The 20,068-nt window shown below is 37.2% G+C and overlaps 1 protein-coding gene across 3 annotated transcripts in view; it reads left to right on the forward strand.

Moving 5' to 3' along the window:
- Positions 1 to 20,068, forward strand: part of Ube2q2 (ubiquitin conjugating enzyme E2 Q2) — a 58,857-nt gene that overhangs the window by 17,372 nt on the left and 21,417 nt on the right. For 2 of the 3 annotated variants that reach the window (XM_004628701.2, XM_023712620.1), the window contains exons 4-8: positions 6,736 to 6,792; positions 9,890 to 10,030; positions 11,653 to 11,737; positions 13,271 to 13,331; positions 14,335 to 14,425. In XM_004628701.2, coding sequence (XP_004628758.1) covers positions 6,736 to 6,792; positions 9,890 to 10,030; positions 11,653 to 11,737; positions 13,271 to 13,331; positions 14,335 to 14,425 — 435 coding nt within the window. The remainder of the gene's footprint in view (positions 1 to 6,735; positions 6,793 to 9,889; positions 10,031 to 11,652; positions 11,738 to 13,270; positions 13,332 to 14,334; positions 14,426 to 20,068) is intronic. The other variant, XM_023712621.1, reaches the window with a different exon arrangement.

A 20,068-nucleotide genomic window follows, 5' to 3' on the forward strand; every position in this document is an offset into this window, starting at 1 on the left:
TTTTGTATTTTTTAGTAAGGGCCTACAGGCTACACGGTCTATAGAGTCTCACTATGTAGATTGGACTAGTAGTGGTCCTCCTATTTTCAGCCTCCCAAAGAGCCGGGATAACAGGCGTGTGCCACCATGCCCAGTCTCAATCACTGTCTCAGCGCTGGTGGGGCTGGCCCAGCCAGCAAGGCATGTCGGGGATTGAACCCCAGCCAACTTGTCTGCCTAAGCAGGTGCTTCAATCCGTTGAGCTATTTGGTCAGCCCTAGAGCGAGATTTTCTTTTATATTTCTTATCTTATATAGCTTGTTTTACAGTGTCATCTTTATACTAATAATTCTTAGTGTAAAGAAGTTTACATGTTTAATTATGCTTAATCCTTTTCTGTGATCCTTGTTTCTGGAACCTTCTGGTGCAGCTGTCTCCTTGGGATTTTTCCTCTCTGGTCTGCTTGGGCAGCCCTCTGTGTCCTGGCTGTCACGTGGCCTCTCTTGCTTAGCCTTCTCATTTTGCTTGAGTACATCCTCAGGTGAAAGCCTGTGGGAGCATGGAGGAATTGAGTTGCCTCAGTTCAGGCTTCTGAAATACTGTAATGCAGGCTAGACTTTCAGTTTTGGAGCCAGACTGCATTAGGTTTGACTCTTGATTCTGCTGCTTATTACCTTTTACCACTTGGGTTGATCATGTCATCATTCTATGCATCATCTCCCATTGGAAAATAGGGGTGATAATGGTAGTAGTACCTCTGTTGTGGGGAGCCATGAGGACTAAATTAATTAAATAGCTATGTATTCTGTGCTGCATATTCATATTTCTCTTCCTTTTATATATCTTTTATTCATTTATCAAGAGCACTGAGTAACTGATTTGGAGTTTATTGTGGCCAATTTTACCAAATGATAGCTTTCTTTTATTGGGGGGAATTTATATTGCCCCCCAGCTGTTACTCCCACCCTTCTACATTCCAGCAGGAATAAATGATGGCCGGAACTACTGTTTTTCTGGAGATGATCTCTTACACATTTTGCTTGAGGTGGATATGTCTGCCTGGGTTCTATGTAAGGAGATGGGAAAACAGTGTTTCAGGGCTGGACACTGTTTGATGGCTTTTGCTCATTCTGGTTTTAAGTTTTGCCCATCCCTTTATGTACCTGTCCAGTATACTTGTTTAGTGTATCTGGGGTATCAGTCTGGAGCCCTTCCAGGGTGTTATGGGACAAACTGGCCTCCTTAAAATCTATGTCCCCTACCTGTGACTTTAATAATTGCCTTTCCTCCACTTACTGTGGTCTTCTAGTATAGGCACATTCTCTTTTCTGTAAGTAGCTTTATTCCTTTATTATGATATGTTTATATAAAATGTGTGTCTTCACTGTAATTTTAGAGGAGCTTTAGGGAAGAAAACAGGAGAAAGACACATTCTGAGTTCAGTTTTCCTTCCCTAGATGCCTACAACTTATGCTTTTTCATTCATAGTATGTCACAGATAGAATACATGTAGGTCTACATTGTTTTCATGATTGTGATGCAGCCCTGTGAAAGTACATCTCCTAACATGTCAGTTATATGATGAAATGTCCTAATTTTCAATCATTTGGAATGGATGTGAATATATATATATATGTGTGTGTGTGTGTGTGTGTGTGTATATATATGTATATATATGTATAAATATGTATCTTTTTAAAGATGTATTTATTTATCTGGTATAGGGTCTTGCTACACATCTCAGACTCATAGTAACCCTCCTGTCTCAGCCTCCTAGCACTGGGATTATAGGCGTGTGCTACCACACCGAGTTTCAGTGGCCACCATAGTACCAGGGACTGAACCTAGATTCTTGCACTTGCCAGGCAAACACTTGGACTGCAAGCTATCTCTTCAGCCCCGGGTGTGCTAATATTTATTTTTGCGTTTTTATTCTACTCTAAATGAGATTGTAAGACTGGGCGTGGAGTGCATGCCTATAATCCCAGCTTTTGGGAGACTGTAAACAGGCAGATCACTAGAGAGTCCAATCTAGTAGTGAGACCCTATAGACCCTTCTCTAAAAATACAAAATAAATAAATAAGATTGTAGTATAGTTTTGTTTACTTATAGACTCTTGGGTTTGTGTGTTTGTTGCGGGGAGGGAGGCGGTTATGGCTTGGGAAGCTTTACATCTTTTTTCTTTGTGTTAGGACAGTTCAAACTAATTTCAACCAGAGGCAGTTTTATCGTCCATGGAACATTTAGAAATATATGGAGCCCATTTTGATTGTCAGGGCTGGCCATGAGAGAGGGATTTTCTGGGGCATTTCATAGATGGGATGTTGTTGAACAGCCCACAGTGAGCAGAACCTTCTATGCCTGGGAAGCATCTGGGCCATTACATCAGTGTTGCTGAGGTGCAGAAAGCACAGCTTAAATAGACCCAAGCCTGATCCAGATCTAAGGTTATTTCTTTATCTTGATTATTTTGGTAGAGGCTTATCTGTTTTTGCGTAGTGGTCTGTTGAAAGAATTAGCTTTTAGTTTTATTTCTTAAGTGTAGCATTTTTCTCATGTTTTGCCTTTATCTTAGTTATTTCTCCCCTTCCTGCTTTTGCTTTTTCTGCTTTATTAGATCAGTATGACATCAATTGGGTTTTAAATACACATGTAAAAGTCTATATTTTTTGAGTGATTTGACTTCATTGCAAGTTTAAAATTTTATGTTTGCTGAACAGTTTGTATTTCCTAGGTTTTTTTTGTTTTGTTTTGTTTTGTTTTGTTTTGGCATTACTCTCCCTAGAACTTTATTGTGAAATGTAACATGTGGAAAGTATGTCTGTGAGCTTAGCTGTTACAGTGACTGCCTGGGTCCACTACCTCCCCCACCACCGAGGTGAAGAAACAGGATGCTTCTAGCACAGCAGATACCTCTGCAGGTTCTCCTGAGATCATTAGGTCACCTTAATTTTCTCTAGTTTTAGCAGTCTTGTATGTATTATGCATTCTCATCTAATGAGTTTAATGTCCCCTGTTTGAACTTCATTTGTCATGTTATAGGTATTTCTTTGTGCTTTTATTTTGCTCCACAGTATATCTGAAATTCATTCATACCATGTTACCATAAGTTTTTCTTTTGGTGGTGCTGGGTATCAAATCCAGGGCCTGACACACTCTAGACAAGCAACCCATGAATAGGTAAGGTAGTATTTATCCATTTAATTATTCATAGGCATTTGGGTTGTTCCCAATGTTTTCTGTCAAGAAGAGTGCTACTATGATTCTTGCTGTATCTTCTGATACTTCTTCTATGGGTATTTCTCTTGGGTACATCCTTTGGAGTTGATCTTTGTAGGGCATGGGAGTCCATTTCTTTAACCCCCAAAAATTATCTAGAGAAATATTTTTTCTTTTCTTTTTGAAACAGGGACTCATTATGTAGTTCAGGCTGGCCTTGAACTTTGTAGCCCCAGCTGGCCTGAAACTTGCTGTGATCCCTCTGTGTCAGCCTTCCAAGTGCTGGGATTATAGGTATGCATCACTTTGCCCAGCTCTAAGAACTTTCACAAGAACATTCTTAAGTGACTTTTGGGCTACTTGTTTGTCATTGTGGTCAGAGAACATGGTTGTGCCTCTCAGACTGGATGATCAGCAGCAGTTAGAGTTTTTGGTACTGCTGCTGGATTTACTTTGTGCTGTTCCTTGTACCACATGCCCCTCACAACTGCCCCTCATGTAGATTCCTGAGTAATAGTTTCTTTTTTTCTAGTTTGCTTGTTTTTGGAGGTATGCATAGTATGTATGGAGAGTGGTACTTGAATACCTGCTGTTTTTATAATTTAACAAATGTCTGATTCTGTATACAGCAGTTTATGTTGGTGTGCAGGACCCAGTGGTGAACACACACAGATACAATTTACAATTGAGTCTACTCCCTGCTCTTTACACTTTTGTCTCTTGTCATTACAGATGAAATTCTTACTTCTTTTTATATATTTTTTCTTTCTGATCTGAGGATTATTAGTATGGTTTTCTTTTAACTATGAAGTCTAGGTTTTACCTTCCTGTGTCCCTTTGGGGCATCAAGAACCATATACTGTTCTGTAATCTTTCTTTAGCTGGCAACATTTGTTTTATTCCTTCCCCTGCATCCTCTGGGTGAATATTAGATGTTTGTATTCTCTTATCTTCCATCTCCATTAACTACTTTCTACTTTCCACTTCTTCTGTTTTCCATCTTTTTTTCTCCACATTCTAAGTGAATGTCACAATTCACTTAAACATATGCTGTTAGTCATAAACGCTGTGTTCAGTCAAGTCTTTGTGTTCTGTGGCCCTTTACTAAATTTTTCTAGTGCTTCTCTCTCCTTAAAGTCCTGTTTTTTATTTCCCAGAACTTTCTAATCTTTCACAAATTAATCTGTTTATTATTTTGTGGTTGGAGTAGATTCGAAATTATTTCTAAAAATTCTAATTAGATTTTTTAAAAAATAAATTTAGGGCAGTGTCTACATAGATTGGGCTTGTAGTGATTCTCCTCTTTTCAGCCTCCCAAGAGCTGGGATTACAGGCATGCACCACCACACTCAGTCTCATCACCATCTGAGCGTGTCCCAGAGATGGGGCTGGCATGGCATGCAGGGGATTGAACCTCGGTTGTTGCACTCTGCCGAACCAGGCACTTTAGTCTGCTGAGCTATCTGGCCAACCCTCCAATTAGATTTTTAAATTGTTTTATTTACTTCACTCTTAATTTATCAGATCCCTTGTTTGGCTTGATGTATATCTTTCAGCTTGTCAGTTTTCTTCAGCTGTGTTTGGTTTCCTGCTCATTTGTTGATGTGACACACTTGAGTATGGGCTTTTAGCCTTAGCACTCTGCTGTGGGCTTCAGACCTGTGCTCTTCCTGTGACATGAAGACTGGGAGAAGCTGACAGGTGAGGTTTCCAACTCCTGAGGAAGGGAGAAGACTGTTAAGAGATTTGCTTATGTGTTGATGTGGAGGACCAGTGGTGAACACACACAGATAGAGTTGCTATCTCAATGGGACTAAAGGAAAATTCTCAGTGGAGTTATATTTACAGTGTTTTCTTTTCACCCTGGTTCAGGTCCTATAGTAAGGGGCTGTCCAGGTGGGCTTCCTCTAGAAGAAAGTGATCCTTACCAGTTGAATTTGGGACAAGTAAGAAGTCATCCTCCTAAATTCTCCAATAGTTGTCCTCACTGTCTGGATTGGATGTGGCTTTCTGAAGACCAGCAGCCTGCTTCCATCTGCTTTATCTTCTACTGTGTCCCTATAGTTTTGTTTCACCAATTGTACCCTTCTTGTATTTGTTGTTTTTCTAGTTCAGAAAGCATAATGAATTTATCTTTTCTCATAAAATTTTTTGGTTATTTTAGTGGGCTTTTGAAAAGAGTAGGCCACATTGTGAAACAGAGTTCATCTTAGGGCCTCACAACACTCACTGGCTCTGTGTTTTGGTTAAATAAACTCATTTTTTGCGGGGTGAAGTTAATTTGCTCAGTTTTGTTATTTTTGGTTTATATATATTTTTTATTTATAAAGTGAAAAAACAGGGACTACTTTGGTTACAGACTAGGCTACATGTCAGAGTCGCCTCAAAGTTTTTTGGAAAGAGTCTCTGGGCTAAGTTCTGAAATCAGCATTTAAAGAGTATTCTCTCAGTCATTGATGTGCCCACTCTGGGGTTTGGGACTTTTAGGCTAGGTGTGTTCTTTAGATACCAGAAACAGTCTGGTTTGGAAATTTAATTTAAGGAAATGAAGGAAGGGTAAATCTCAACAGTTTGGAAGCTACTGCTTGGTTCCTTTTCTCATTTAGTTTCTAAGAGATAAATAATACTTAAGAAGATGCACGTTTAAAACAGATGCAAGTCTGTTCTGCATGTGTGTAAATGTTCCTCTTATGAGGTTTTGTAGTTGACTGATGTAGAAGAGTTATATCCTCTGCAATAATGACTTTTCTGCTCTCAAGAATTACACACTCAGGAGGTTCTAACAACAGGTGGTTAGATACTGCTAAGGTATTTATCTGATGTGATCTCTGGGTCCTAGTTTCTCTTAAATATTTTGGTCCTACCTCAGCCCACTTTTATGATTAAAGAAGTGTTTCTACACTGTGACTGGCGAACCATGCTTGGATCCAGAAAACAAGGCCTTTTGAAATCTGCAAAAACTGGCTATGAAGGTGCTTCCTAAAACCTCATCAGATTCATTTGTGAATGAGCAGTAAGTTGTATGTTACAGAGAAGTGTCCTGTAGTAAATAGCATGGCTTAGGAAAGAATATTGGCTCCTAAGTGTATTTTATAATTTTTAGTTTTTATTAAGTGCCTGTTCCTTAATAACATGGCTGAACTTTTCACATGAAAGACAGTTGGATTTATATAAAGATTCAGGCTTTTCAACTTAAAATGTAGGTATTTAAGGAATTCATACCTTGGAATATTTATTATAAATGAACTTGTGTTTAAAACAATTTTTCCAGTTTTGCTTTGTATTTGACTGGTTACTTTTGTTCCTAAGTCATCTATAAGTTGAATTGTTAAAAAAAGTTTTTAAAAGCTAGTGTTATTTTCTCAAATGAAATCTGGATTTGGAAATGAATACTTTATTTTTAATAAGCTCTCTATTAGTGGAAGGGCAGTGACAGATGAGTGATAGTGTGTCTGCCAGGCTGTGGCACTACTCCTGTGTACTCAGTATGTGCACATTTGTTCTACGGAGTCCTGGAAAGTTGTTCTTTGTTTCAGAATGGGACAACAGAAGAAATAACTTCTGAAGAGGAGGAAGAGGAAGAGATGGCTGAAGTAGGTACATGTAAAAATAACATTTTATAGCCACCTCTGCTTTTGAACCTTCTAGTAATTTACTAATCTTTTAAAATCAGTGTTAATGTGGAATAATGAAAATGTGTAGTATTTGGAATGAGATGTAATTTCAAATGCTGATTTTACCTTCTACTTACTGATCAAATAACTTTATCTCAATTCCTTAAATTCGATCTACCAGAAAATAAAAACTTTTTAACCACTGACACTAAAGTTATATTTGTATTTAAAAGTAATCAGTATTTAACTCATAGTTGATTTTTTGGGAAGAGCTACTAAGTTTTAAGAATTCTATATTTGTCTTTATTTATTTATTTAGTGCCGGTGATAGAACTCATGACCTTGTGCTTTGCCAAGCAAGTTGTGTTTTGTCTCTTAAAAAACCCGTCATAAGTAATTTATTCTATTTTATCCTAACTAGAATAACTAAGACTAGACAATTTATGAAGAACAGAAAGTTTAGCCAGGCATAGTGGCTCATACATGTAATACCAGCTAGCTGAGAGGCTGAGGCAGAAGGTTTGTATTTGTAGTCTGTGGCCATCCAGGATAACTTAAACAAAACACTGCGTCAGTGAAAAATTCTCAAGAAAGGGCTGATGAAGTTACTCAGTGGCATAGTACTTACTTAGCATGTCTTACCATGGGATCATTTCCCAGTACTGAAAAAAAAAATTCCCTCCTAGTTCTGAAGGCTGAGAAACCCAAGATCAGCCTTCATGTCTTCTGAAGGCACCAGTTGGGCAACACAGTAAGGTTGCGTCTCATAAGCACCTTAATTCCACTACTGAGAAAAGTGGCCTGGGCCCAGAGCTTTTTCAAGACTCTCTTTTCAGTACCATCCTATGATGGCAGCTGGAGGGGCTCATCTGGATCACAGCAAGCTTAGTAGACCAGGTTCCATGGGTGTGGAATTAACTGTCAGTCATTGGTACAGTTTCAGAGATTTCTAGGCACTGAAGTTTTGCATTTTAATGAAAACTTCAGAAAGGAGATCTGTTTTTGTGTTACTGGTTAAAGGTCTTAATTTTTTTTTTTCTTTTTGAGACAGATTTTCACTATGTAATTTAGGCTGTCCTTGAACTCACTATGCAACCAAGGGTGGCTTTCAACTTGCAGCAATACTCCTGCCTCAGCCTCTGAAGTGCTGGGATCACAGGCACGTGTAACTATGCCTGGCAAAAGGTCTAAAATATAAAACTTTTTTTCCTGTTTTGGATCTTACTGAGGGTTTTACCTTGTTTTCTTTATTTGAAATATTTTAATCTAATATACACTTTCAGAATGCCTCTGCTAAAGAAGTAGTAGTAGGCTATTTGGAGTCTGGGAGCAAAATAATTCTTATAGTTGTCCACTTAGAATGACTTTTAGTGTAGACAGTTTGTATTCATGTGAAAAAAATATTAATCCTCCATAGGTCCACTATACAGTGAAGGAGAAGGTATAATCAAAGTTCATGTACCTTTTTTTCCTCACAAGCAAGGGACAGCAGCATTTAGGGAGCTCTGCAATGGCTGGTTACTGGACTACAGAGGTGGCTAATTGGGGTGCGTAAAAAGAAGATGGTCCAGGTTGCAAAAATAATGTGAAGAAGCTCCCAGACAGTGCGGGGCATGGTGTATTTTGGTGTACTGAATGCCGTTCTTGTAAGGAGAGGAATGTTGAGTCCTGGAATTGGGTGGAAAGGGCAGATGGTTCAAAGTCTGGAATTAGATACAGTGTTGCAAGAAAGGCAAAATGGTGTATACTAGGAATCTTGTTTTAGAAAGGTAATAACCAATTATTTAGGAATGTCTGGATTAGACTTCAGGTGGAGTTTTGAGGATGTGAACATAAGTGAGAATTAAAGTGAAGGGGAATGGAACCCTGCTGAGGGCATTCTAGATGACTCTGAAGGAGACAGGGTGGGCTGGAAGACCAGGGCTGAAAGATGCTTGGCAGCAGAGAGCAATGTGAAGGAGTCGAGGAAATGACATCTGAAGAAGGAGACTGCTGAGTCTAGGAGAAGTTAGATCCTAAGCCTGGTCTAGTCTTCCTTATTAAAATGGAGGTAATAAAGTACTGCATTAGAGATTCTTGGCTATTGAAGTAAAGAGAAGTAAGAAGTAAATCTTAAAAAAGGTAACATTTTAAGAATTCTACATGGATTTATATATGATGTTAGGTAAGGGTCTTGGTCTGGAGTGTTACTCAAATATTTTTCTAACTTTTTCCCAATTGTAAGAGTCAATCAGTATTTACTACAGAAAACTTGGAAAAGCACTAAATGTATGTCTCCCAAGAGAACAGCTATAAAATCTGTTTTTTGTTTTTTCCTTTCTTTTTTTTTTTTTTTGGTTTTATGTGGCAGGGTCTTGCTAGGAATTTCAGACTGTCCCTAATTTGCTATGTAGCCTGGGCTGGCCTTGAATTTGCTGTGATGCTCCTGCCTCAGCTTCTACAGCCATGTAGCACCCACCACACTTGGCTACTCTTCTTCAAAGCAATTACTTTGTCATAATTGACATTCTATATTTCATTTTCTATTTCAAAGTTTTTAACTTGGTAGAAAAGAAAATAGTTCTGGCTATGTTGATATCTTAATGGCCTCAGTATTCTGTTGAATTAAATATTTTGCTGTTTTTGTGCACACAGATTTTGTGTTTGCTTTTATGATTATCAGAATGAAATAGGCATCATTGTGCCTATATTTGTGTTCACATTTACTAGAAGTAATATTTCTGAAACAAATACAACTTAGGTCCTTGATACCTGCTCCTAAGTTGTTTGAGAAGTTCCTTCTAATGAAAGACTTAACAGATGGTGTATCTGATAATAGTTATGATTTTGTAAAGCTATTAAATCTGCTTTATGCTAAGTCTAGCTTTTAAAGATAGACTTAGTCTTTTAAAGCAAAGACTATTGAAGGAAGAAATCTTGTGAACTGAATGTGGAGTGTTTGCTCCCTCTCATAGAATGGATTTGCCATCCTCTTTTTTTGTTCTCTTTTTATTCCAGTCAAGAATGATTTAACTTTTGGCATGAGAAACTGCTGAAGAAAAATAACTTGAATAAGTTAGTGCTTTCCTTTTTGTAGGATATAGAAGACTTAGATCACTATGAGATGAAGGAAGAAGAGCCTATTAATGGGAAAAAGTCAGAGGACGATGGAATTGAAAAAGAAAATTTGGCAATATTAGAGAAAATTAGGAAGACTCAAAGGCAAGACCATTTAAATGTGAGTATGGGTAAATACCTAGAACCTGGACTTCAGTGGTGAATGACTATTGGGTAACATTAGGCATTTCACTCAGTACCCATTTCAGCTACCCATTTTGCACCCCACCTCCACCTCAGTAGTAGTTTCAGTCATCTGTGCTGTTACCACAGGTATTTCTCCTCTATTGACATCCTTTCCGCCCTGTCCATCTGCTCTTCACATCCTGGGTCCCTCTTGCTGCTCCCCTTGACTGCCCTCTTCTAGCCTCTACCTGATAATGCTGTATTTTTCATTTACCTCCCCTGGTGTGGTCCATATATTCAGAGCCAGTTTCTCCTACAAAGTCTGGTCAGCATTTTCCTTCTGTGAAGTTGACCTTGGGTCTGTCTGCCCTGACCAAACCCAAAGTCATTTTTCTCTTTTGGCTTAGTAACTCTGTCATGTGAAGCACCATAGGAGGGTGGAACCAACAGTTTACAGACAGATACTATAGGTCTCCTATTTTTTCAACTCTAAAATGTGGATAAACACTACATGCCTTTTGGACAACTACTATGATAAATGAGAATGTGTGTGTATGTGTATGTGTATGTAGTAATATGTGTGTAAATATATTATATACATATGTATAAATAACACCAAGAGGAGGGAGACCTGTAGTGCCAGTTTGGTATCTCCTCACACTTGTGCCTTCTGTTGGAGGTACTTATCAGCTTTCTCAGATCCAAGAGCAGTTGCTTTGTCTTGGACAAAGCCAGGGAATGTGTTGTTTTGAGAGTAAATGTGGAGAGTAGTAAAAACATTATTTTTTCTGCTTCAGTATATTAGTTTAATTGAAAGAATTTTTTAATATAGCAAAGACATGTAGTCAACTTAATATCTTAATAAAGATTAAAATAAGTTTATGATAGCTCAGTCAATGATATTGTACTGTATTTGCTGTTTTTTTGATCAGCTCCAGTTTGTGTTACAGTCAGAACAACTATAAATAATCAAATACTTTCATATGATAAACATAATGCTTACCATATTATATGTATTTTTTTAGATCCTCTCATTTAATCTTCAGAACCACTGTATGAAATAGATACTCTATATATTTAGTAGATGGGAAAATTAGCACTTACCCCAGTTTAAGTTCATATGGGTAGGAAATAGCTTTGTTGGTAATTTTTCCCCCTAAAAGTGTAGTGTAGCTCTCAAAATCTTTTAATTTTACCTGATCAAAAATAGTTCCTTTCATATTTACTGTTCGGATGAAACATATGCTGTCAAGAAATGAAACCTGAAGGCAAATATGTTTTTCAGTTTCTTAGTATGTAAAATAGACCTTCAGTATAACATTCTTGCTCAGTCTTATTAATGGAACAATTGTAGTTAATAATGTGCTATGATCAGAGTCTTCTAGTATTTTCAAAAATTAGAGTTTGGAATAGATTCGTACTGAGTTATACAATATCACAGAGTCCATGATGGTCTGGATATGTTAACTGGACACCCCACTCTTTCACAATAAATAGTAAGCAAACTAGACTTGCCCAACTTTTATTTTCCTTTTGAAACTATATATTCCATCAGGTTCAAGGACTGAATCTTGAATGACTTAGGAGACCCTGTAAACAGCAAGTTTTCTGTTTCAGGGTGCAGTGTCTGGGTCTGTGCAAGCTTCAGATAGACTTATGAAAGAGCTCAGGGACATATACAGATCACAGAGTTACAAAACAGGTAAGGACCACCGGGTCCCTGCTGTCTGCATTCTGCTGCTCTTTGCTGTCTTCAAATAATGTCTTTTCTTATAGCTGACAGCAGTGTAAATGTTTATTAACTATTTTAAGGATGTTGAAACTCAAATTTAATCAAGTTTCAGAAGATATGGGAGGTAAAAATAAAGTGAATTTGAATTTTTTTTTTAAAAGAAATAATTATTTTGCCCTCCTGATAGTTAATTCATATAATTTTTTATCTTCTGGCAAAAACATGAGTAATACTGCTTTGTAAAGTAAATCGGGTTGATATATTTCATTGTAGAAAGAAAGAACTATTGCTAAGTTAATTTTATTTTGTCTCGTTATATGGGTAATTGTAGTATTACTTTTAAACTAGATAGATTTAAAATTTTTTATTTATTTATTTTTGTATTTTAGGGAAGGGTGTACAGGGTGTTCAGGGTCTCACTATTAGATTGAATTCCTAGTGTTCCACCTGTGTATAGCCTCCCAAAAGCTGGGATTACAGGTGCCCAGTCTCGGTTGCCAGTCCCAGTGTGCCCCAGGGGCAGGGCCAGCATGGCAGGCCCAGGTATCAAACCCCTGGCCCCTGCGCCTGCTTGCAGCAGCTTTAATCCGCTGAGCTTTTTGGCTGGCCCTTTTAAAATTTTTTAAAATTAAACATTATTTTTGCTATTTTATAGTAGTTTGAGTTAAGAGTATTCTTAATTGCTTACAAAGTCTTAAAATACTGAGGAGTCTCCCTGATTGGAGGGGAGCTTCTCTTACTTTGCTAGAGTGCTAAGTAATGGAAGGAGCCACGGCTTCCTTTGTTTGTTATGATCCGTACAGGAATTCTCAGAATGAACAAATAAAAATGACTAGAATTGCTTAAAAAAAGAAAACCAAATTCTACTTTGTAGAATATTAAATAAGCCAATTTTTTTTCTGAGTTATTAGAAATTTGGGAATCCTGATAGTTTATCTTTTAAGAAATCCAAACATTTACCTATAGAAACCTAAAAGTTTGTCTGTAGAAAGCTCAATAGTTAAATATTTGAACTGATTTTATCTTTGAATGTTAAGTAATTACCTGTTTCAGTGTTGTATATGTTGGCAAAAAGTTAATAACTGGGCATTAGGTAGATTTGGTTACATTATGGTATGTATGTAAAATAAATTATTACAGAGAAATTAACAATAGACTTAGTGTATACTGATTGAGATGTCCTAGAAAATTGAAGATTAAAAACATGTGTAAGGAGGATTCAGTTTTTTATAAATGTTTCTATGTATATAGAAGAAAAGTCTCATATACTATACATATGATTTAATATAAACTGTAATTTTCAAAGTTAATAGTAGTTTCTGAATTCATTGAAGAATCCTGTTAACCAATGGTTTTAATTATGTGTTACGGGTATAAGACACTTTATTTGCAGTACAGTTTAGACATTCCATTTAATAGCAAAATTTCCAATTTCTGTTAGTGGGTTGTGCATGATGGTTGTATGATGAGGTGGAGCGTAACCAGCATGTTTTATCTTCCCAGGGATCTATTCGGTGGAACTCATAAACGACAGTTTATACGAGTGGCAAGTAAAGCTGCAAAAGTAAGTGGCTCTGATGCCAACCTACTCTTGCAACATCTGACTCTATAGTAAAGTGGGTTTTTACTCCTAATTTTATATCTTTTATACTATAGCTTTTACTTAGAACTTTAGAACTTCTTTCTATGGAAGTAGTTCTCAGATTGTGAAAATGAGTTGTTTCTGAGGTTTTATAAAGTGAGAAAGGAGAAACAGAGGGACCACTGTGGAGTAAAGTGTTTCTTGGGGTTTTGGAGACAATGGCAACTTAGAAACAAAAATGTGTTTAATAACCTGATGAAGCTGACTAATAGTGAGTTTGTTTGAAATAAGGAATTTGGATAGGATCTGCATATGTAGAACAGCTATAGACAAATGTAGATTTTTGTAGTGACTTGCCCTTTCATGTTTTGGTTTTTTTTGGTGGCAATATTTTTTCTTGAGCTTCTTGGCTAATAAAATAACATTAAGAAAGGCTTTTTGTTTGTTTTTGATTTTTTCATTATTTCCTCTTTTTTGGAGGAAATTATGAACACCTGACTTTTTCTATAGAATACTGATTTCTTTTTTTGTATTTCAGTACAGGGTCTGCAGGGTCTCACTACATAGATCAGACTCGTAGTGATCTGCCTGTGTTCAGCCTCCCAAGAGCTGGGAGCATGCCCCCCCAAGCCCAGTCTCAATCGCCATCGCAGGGGCAGGGCCAGCACGCATTGGGGGGGTGAAACCCCTGCCTCTGCATCTGCCTAAGCAGGTGCTTTAATCCGCTGAGGTATTTGGCTGGCCCCTTAGACTACTGATTTTGGATCTCTGTATTATAATAGATCTGACTACTATAGTTTCCTTTTGAGCTTATGTTACCAAGGAGCTATAGTTGGCTACTTTTTCCAGGGTTATAGAGCAGCTTTAGAACTTCTCTGCTGGAACTTAGCCTAGAGTCTCTGTTTTAGTTTTTGGACTGCTTAATTTTTGAGTTAAGTGAGAAAAATTATTTTGTTTGAATTGGCTTTTATTTTGTTATTCTTAGAGTTGATCCTGATAGTCCTTTGCACAGTGATCTTCAGATCTTAAAAGAAAAAGAAGGCATAGAATATATTTTGCTTAACTTCTCTTTTAAGGTAAGAAAATGGTAGTGGGGCTCCATATGTTTGATGGGAATGTATATTTGTACAACTGCTTTGGAAGATAATATGGTAGTATTTGTATGGAAGACACACCTTATAGTTCAGGAATTCTCTTGTGACGAATGAGTATTTGGGCGCTCTAAGAGACAGACCTAAGAATGTTCAGAGCAGTGATGTTTACAACAGCTGAAACAGAAACTCCAAGTTCCAATAAAATAGAAAATTATAGTATTCATAAAATTGGATATAGCTGTATACAAGTGGGATGCATCTTGAATACAGTGCTGAGCAAGAGAAACCCAGCCCCCTAAACTTGTTTGGTGCAATTCAATTTATATATTATATAGTTTAGAGAATAGGTGAAGCTAATCATATACCTAATAATGCTAATAATGCAATCTCGTTGGAGGCTGTATCACATGAATGGGGTGACAATTGGTCCTCAGAGTGAAAAAAATCTTCAGTGTTACAGTGGATATCATGTCTGCATCTTGTACTATGAATAACCAATACGAAGACAACAATATGCAATGTATTGATTATTGAAACTGTCCTATTAATTGGTTTTAAAATTGTCTCATTGCTATTTGTTTCTCAATAAAATTAATTAAAAAAATAAATAAAATATTAAAAAAATACAGTGACTTTGGCCCTGCAAGTAGCCATAAAACATAAACTAAGACACACTTCTGTGGTGTTAAATGTTCCATTGTGTAGATAGGTGTGAAAAATGAGGGGAAAAATTTCTAAAAAGGTATCTTGAGCACAAATGAAAAAATGCTAAGAAATATTAATATATAAATTCATCTCCAGGCAGTACAACTGTCAGGAAAAATAGAGATGTGCTTAGTACAGGTCAGGTTAAGGGGCCCCTTTGGATTTATGAATTGAAAAAGATGTACATTTTACAACTTTGAAGGTGTACTTTTCTTTTTTATGCATATTTAGAATTTATATATTATGTTTATTAGTTACTTTTGAACTAAAAATAAAGGTTAAAAAGAATAGCAAAGGAATCTAGATAAAATGTTAATGAGTTATTAAGCACTAGGGGTAAGCTATAATGGTTTAAAATCCTAGGGTCAGGGATTTAGCTCAGTGATACAGTGCCTGCCTGGCAAGCTTGAGGGTCCTGAGTTCAATTCCCGGTACCAAAAATAAAAATAAAGCCCTTAATAATATTAACTCTTTAGTTTAAAAAACTAGAAAATATTTCTAAGGAGTTATAGTTGAATTATTTGGGGCTTTTTTTTTTTTTAACCCATTCTTTTAAATTGACAAGAAAAATTTATGTAAAAAGAAAAAGAAAAAAATTTTGTAACAATTTTCTCGCAGATAGATTTTTTTTTTTTCCATTTCAGTTAGGTAGTCTAATGGTTTAAGTTACCTGGGAACACCCAAAATGTGATTCCTGTTCTTCAAGAGCCTGTTTTCTTTCTGGGGATGAGAAATTAGTGTGATAGAGGCTATCAGACTTTGAAGATTGTGGTAAAAAGTCTGGACTCTATGCAGAATAGAGGTTTTTATGAAAGGTCATGTTTGATCTGTTGGACTTTTCATTTTGTTTTAAACAGTCATGCTTCCAGTAACACAGCAGGGATTAGATAGGACAGAGTGGATTTCTGGGAAATCAGTTAGAAGTTTTGACTTAACTAGAAGTGATGAAGATCTGATGTAGGGTGGTGATAGTAGAAGTAAGGATAGATGGCTATGAGTTGTTTTGAGTGACAAAAATTAAGACATAGATATTTCCTTTGTACTTAGGAAAAGCGTGGCAATTATTTTTTGAAAACTTTTCATATAAGTTTTATATGTACATGTTTTTGTTGGAAGTCTATCTATAGACCATACTATAGAGGTCTATCTATAGATTATATTTTCTTGAGATAGCCCAAGAGTCATAGTTCCCTCAGTCTGGTTGTTGTAGGAAGTGTATTCATGTCCACTCAGCTGACTTTCTAGAATATAACTCTGATGTCTACTTGTATAGGTGCTAATGACTCTTCACTTCTGCTAATTCCTATGGGGCAGTGAATGAAATACCTAGGTAAAATCAACCAGCCAACCACAAGAAACTAGGAAAGGTATTAGTGAAAAAAACAAAACAGAAAGCCATATAAAATATTTAAACTGAAAATAATATTAAATCATACATTCTTTAAAAAAAACAAAAACAAAAGAAAAGAAAACCTACTTTTAGGGCAAGCCAAATAGCTCAGCAGATTAAAGCACCTGCAAGCAGGCCCAGGGGCTGGCGGTTCAAATCCCAGACCTGCCATGCCGGCCCCGCCCCTGGGGCACACTGAGATGGCCATTGAGACTGGGTGTGATGGCGCACACCTGTAATCTCAGCACTTGGGAGGCTGTACACAGGAAAATCACTACGAATCTGATCTAGTAGTGAGACCCTGAACACCCTGTAGACCCTTCCCTAAAATACAGGAAAAAAAAATCCTACTTTCTTGTGCCAAACACCAAGCTTATAAAATAGAGCCTTTTTTTAGTGCCTTGAAGCACATAGTGCTTCTCCCTGTCACTTCTTCATTAGAGGCATTTTTTTTTTTTTTTTTTTAAAGTAAAGTCTTGGCCAGAAGGATTACGGCCTTAGGTAGTATTTTCATTATACTTTCCTGCTCTAGGTAGAACTTCAGGGAAGAAATGATCAGGAAGGAAAATCTTTGAAATTCTAGTGGATTTGTGTTTCTGGATCATGGCTCTTAACAGAAAGAAGGGCCTTTTCTAGGGTTAGAGTAGTTTTTAAGAGGCGTTGGATGAAGGGCTAGCCAGATAGCTCAGCAGACTAAAGTGCCTGCTTAGGCAGAGCACAGTGGCTGGGGTTTAATCCCAACGTGCTGTGCCAGCCCCGCACCCAGGGTGCGCTGAAGCAACCATTGAGACTGGGCGTGGTGGCACGCGCCTGTAATCCCAGCTCTTGGGAGGCTGAAAACAGGAGAATTACTATGAGTCCATTCTACGTAGTGAGACCCTGCACCAAATATAGATAGAGAGGCAGGCCTTGCGTGAGGGTGATCTTCCTAAGCTAATTGATGTTATGAGAAGGACCTTTCATGAATTTGGCAGGTTATTATTATCAGGATTGATAGGGTGGAGGATAGCAGGACAACTCAGCAAGATTTACAGGAATGAGCTAGAACCATATACTCTTATGGTCTCAGGTATGTACAATGATACTGGAGAGTTTAGGGTTGATGAAAAAAAATAAGAGTTTCACTTAGAACATTGTGATCATGGGAATGGGTCCTGGTCAGCAGGTTGATAAATTTGATGTGCTGTGCTTTGAAGGAAGAGAGTTTTTTTTTTTTACTCTTCAGGCCACCTCTGAATTACTGAATTGAATTTCTAGGTGGTACTTTTAATAAGGGCTTATTTAGACAAATTTAAGTTTAGATAATAGTAACCAGGAGTAGAATGAGGTTCCAGCTTAGGTTGTAGAGTTGGAAGTGAAACAAATGGGTATCTTCAGCAAGCTGAAGGATTGAACACTTGAAAGCATTAGTTCTTTTGATAAACACAAGGCATAAAGCTAGAAGTAATTGAGTCAAATTATAGAGGCTGTTTTCAACTCAGTATGGCAAATGGTTTGCAACCATTTAGTGTCATCTTATGGTGCAGTCTTAATAATTGAATGTTGTTCTTCCTTAGAAGGCCAAGGTGCTCAGTAGGAAATCAGATAACTTTATAACATCTTTATAAAGCTAGAGCTTCTCATTTCTCAGCTAGTACACTAATGTAACTCAAATTTCCATTTTTACAATCATCCTCAACTTTTTTTGGGAGGGTGGGCTAAGAAACTCATTTTTGTTTCTATAAAATCTTGATTGTTGAGTTTCTAGAGCACAGTTTATGGAGTAGAATCCCTAGGTTTTAATGCAGGAGAATTATTCTGAAGAAGTAGTTGAAGATAATTCTCAACACAGGTTTTGTAATCATCTACTTGACATGACATATTTGAAGGAGAAAATAATAGATTAAATGAGGTTATGTTTCATCAAGCTTTGTTAATGATACCTTTCATTATGCTGTTAAATTACGAGAAATGGTGAGCTGCTTAATGGGCTATCATAGCTGTCATTTAAGTTGGTATCTTGTGTGGGTAGATTCTTCACTCTCTGAGTTGCAATAGAAATGTAAGATGATCCATTCAAACCATCAGGCTTGTGTTTGATCTTCCTCTGCCCATAGAATTGAATTTCCCCAAAGTCTTATTGGAAGGGTAGGCAGAGAGAGCGAGATAAAGTAAATTACTGAGATTATGCTTTGCTTTTCTTCCCAGTTGAATTTGTAGTTTCATGTTCCTTAGAAATGACTGGTGAAGCAAATGTTTGGATTTTTTTCCCCTAAATGGTCTTCTGAAAGGCATCAGTTGTTTCCTGTAATCCTGTTTTGTTTGAACGCAAAGAATGGAGGTGGCTTCTCTTAGCTGTGCTGGCTATCTCCACCAGAAGCAGGCTACGGTCCTGTCTCACTCCTATAGGGAGGGAAGGGCCAGCCTTCTTGGTGGCGTCCAGGCCACAGAGAACTCACACTTGTGGCAACTTCAGCACTGTCTGTGCTTCCTTTCATTAGGCAGAAAAGCTCCTTCTCTTCTGGGAACAGTTTTCAAAACTAAGAATTTCTTTCTTTCTTTTTTTTTTAAACTAAGAATTTCTAAAAGTAAATTGTACTCATTAGCCTAAAAAGTTGGGATTTCTTTGCTTTGCTTGTTTTCTAGCTCATCTTGCTCTCTTCATCTGTTTATCTGCTCTTTGATTTATAGTTGGAGCGATCCATTCCATTTAATATCAATTCTAAAACTGGGTTTCAATCTGCTGCCCTGTAGGTGATTTTCTGCTTGTATTTCTTGTTTTGTGCTTTTTCTTTCTCCCATTTTTTCCTTACTCCCGTTTCCCATCTGTATTAGTGCAGTAACTATGCTCTCTTTTTCCTCCTTTATAATCACAGTACATACCTCAACTTGTTGACATATTACATCAGTGTTACTTTATATTTTTTCTTGTCAATACAAGAATTAGAACACAATGAATTCATGTACTCCGGGCCAAATAGCGCAGCTGTTGTCATCCATTTTAACTTTGTGCCTATCTGAAACCCTACACCTGCTCACACTGGGACCCACCTGCATGCTTGCTGTTTTAATGATCTTTATTCTTTCATCTAAGGACATCTTTTCTCCTACCTAGAAATGTCCTTTTCCTTTTGTGTGTGTGACTGTGAATAAGAACATGTCTGTTTTTATGCTCTTTCCCTCATGAACCTAGAACCTTCTCACTAAGCTGCATCCCTGGATACATTTTAAATTTGAAATGAGATCTCACTAAGTTGCTCTGTTGCCCAGTTGGCTTCAAAGTTGTGGTCCTCCAGTGTCAGCCTCCTGGAGTGCTGGTTTTATTTCATTTTGAGAAGTATTTTCATTAAATATAGTTTTCTGGGTTGGCAGTTTCTTTATTATTTATTTATTTTTTGCAGAACTGGGGATTGAACTCAGGCCCTTGCACTTGCCAGACCAGCACTTATTCTACTGAGCTATCTCCCCAGCCCCTGGTTTCTTTTAGCATTGTGAATCTACCCTACTCTTACTGTAGCCTCTATTCTTCTCCTTTTTTTTTTTAATTTTTC

The sequence above is a fragment of the Octodon degus genome, unplaced genomic scaffold (genome assembly GCF_000260255.1).
Source record: "Octodon degus isolate 3935 unplaced genomic scaffold, OctDeg1.0 scaffold00026, whole genome shotgun sequence".
NCBI classification, from domain to species: domain Eukaryota; kingdom Metazoa; phylum Chordata; class Mammalia; order Rodentia; family Octodontidae; genus Octodon; species Octodon degus.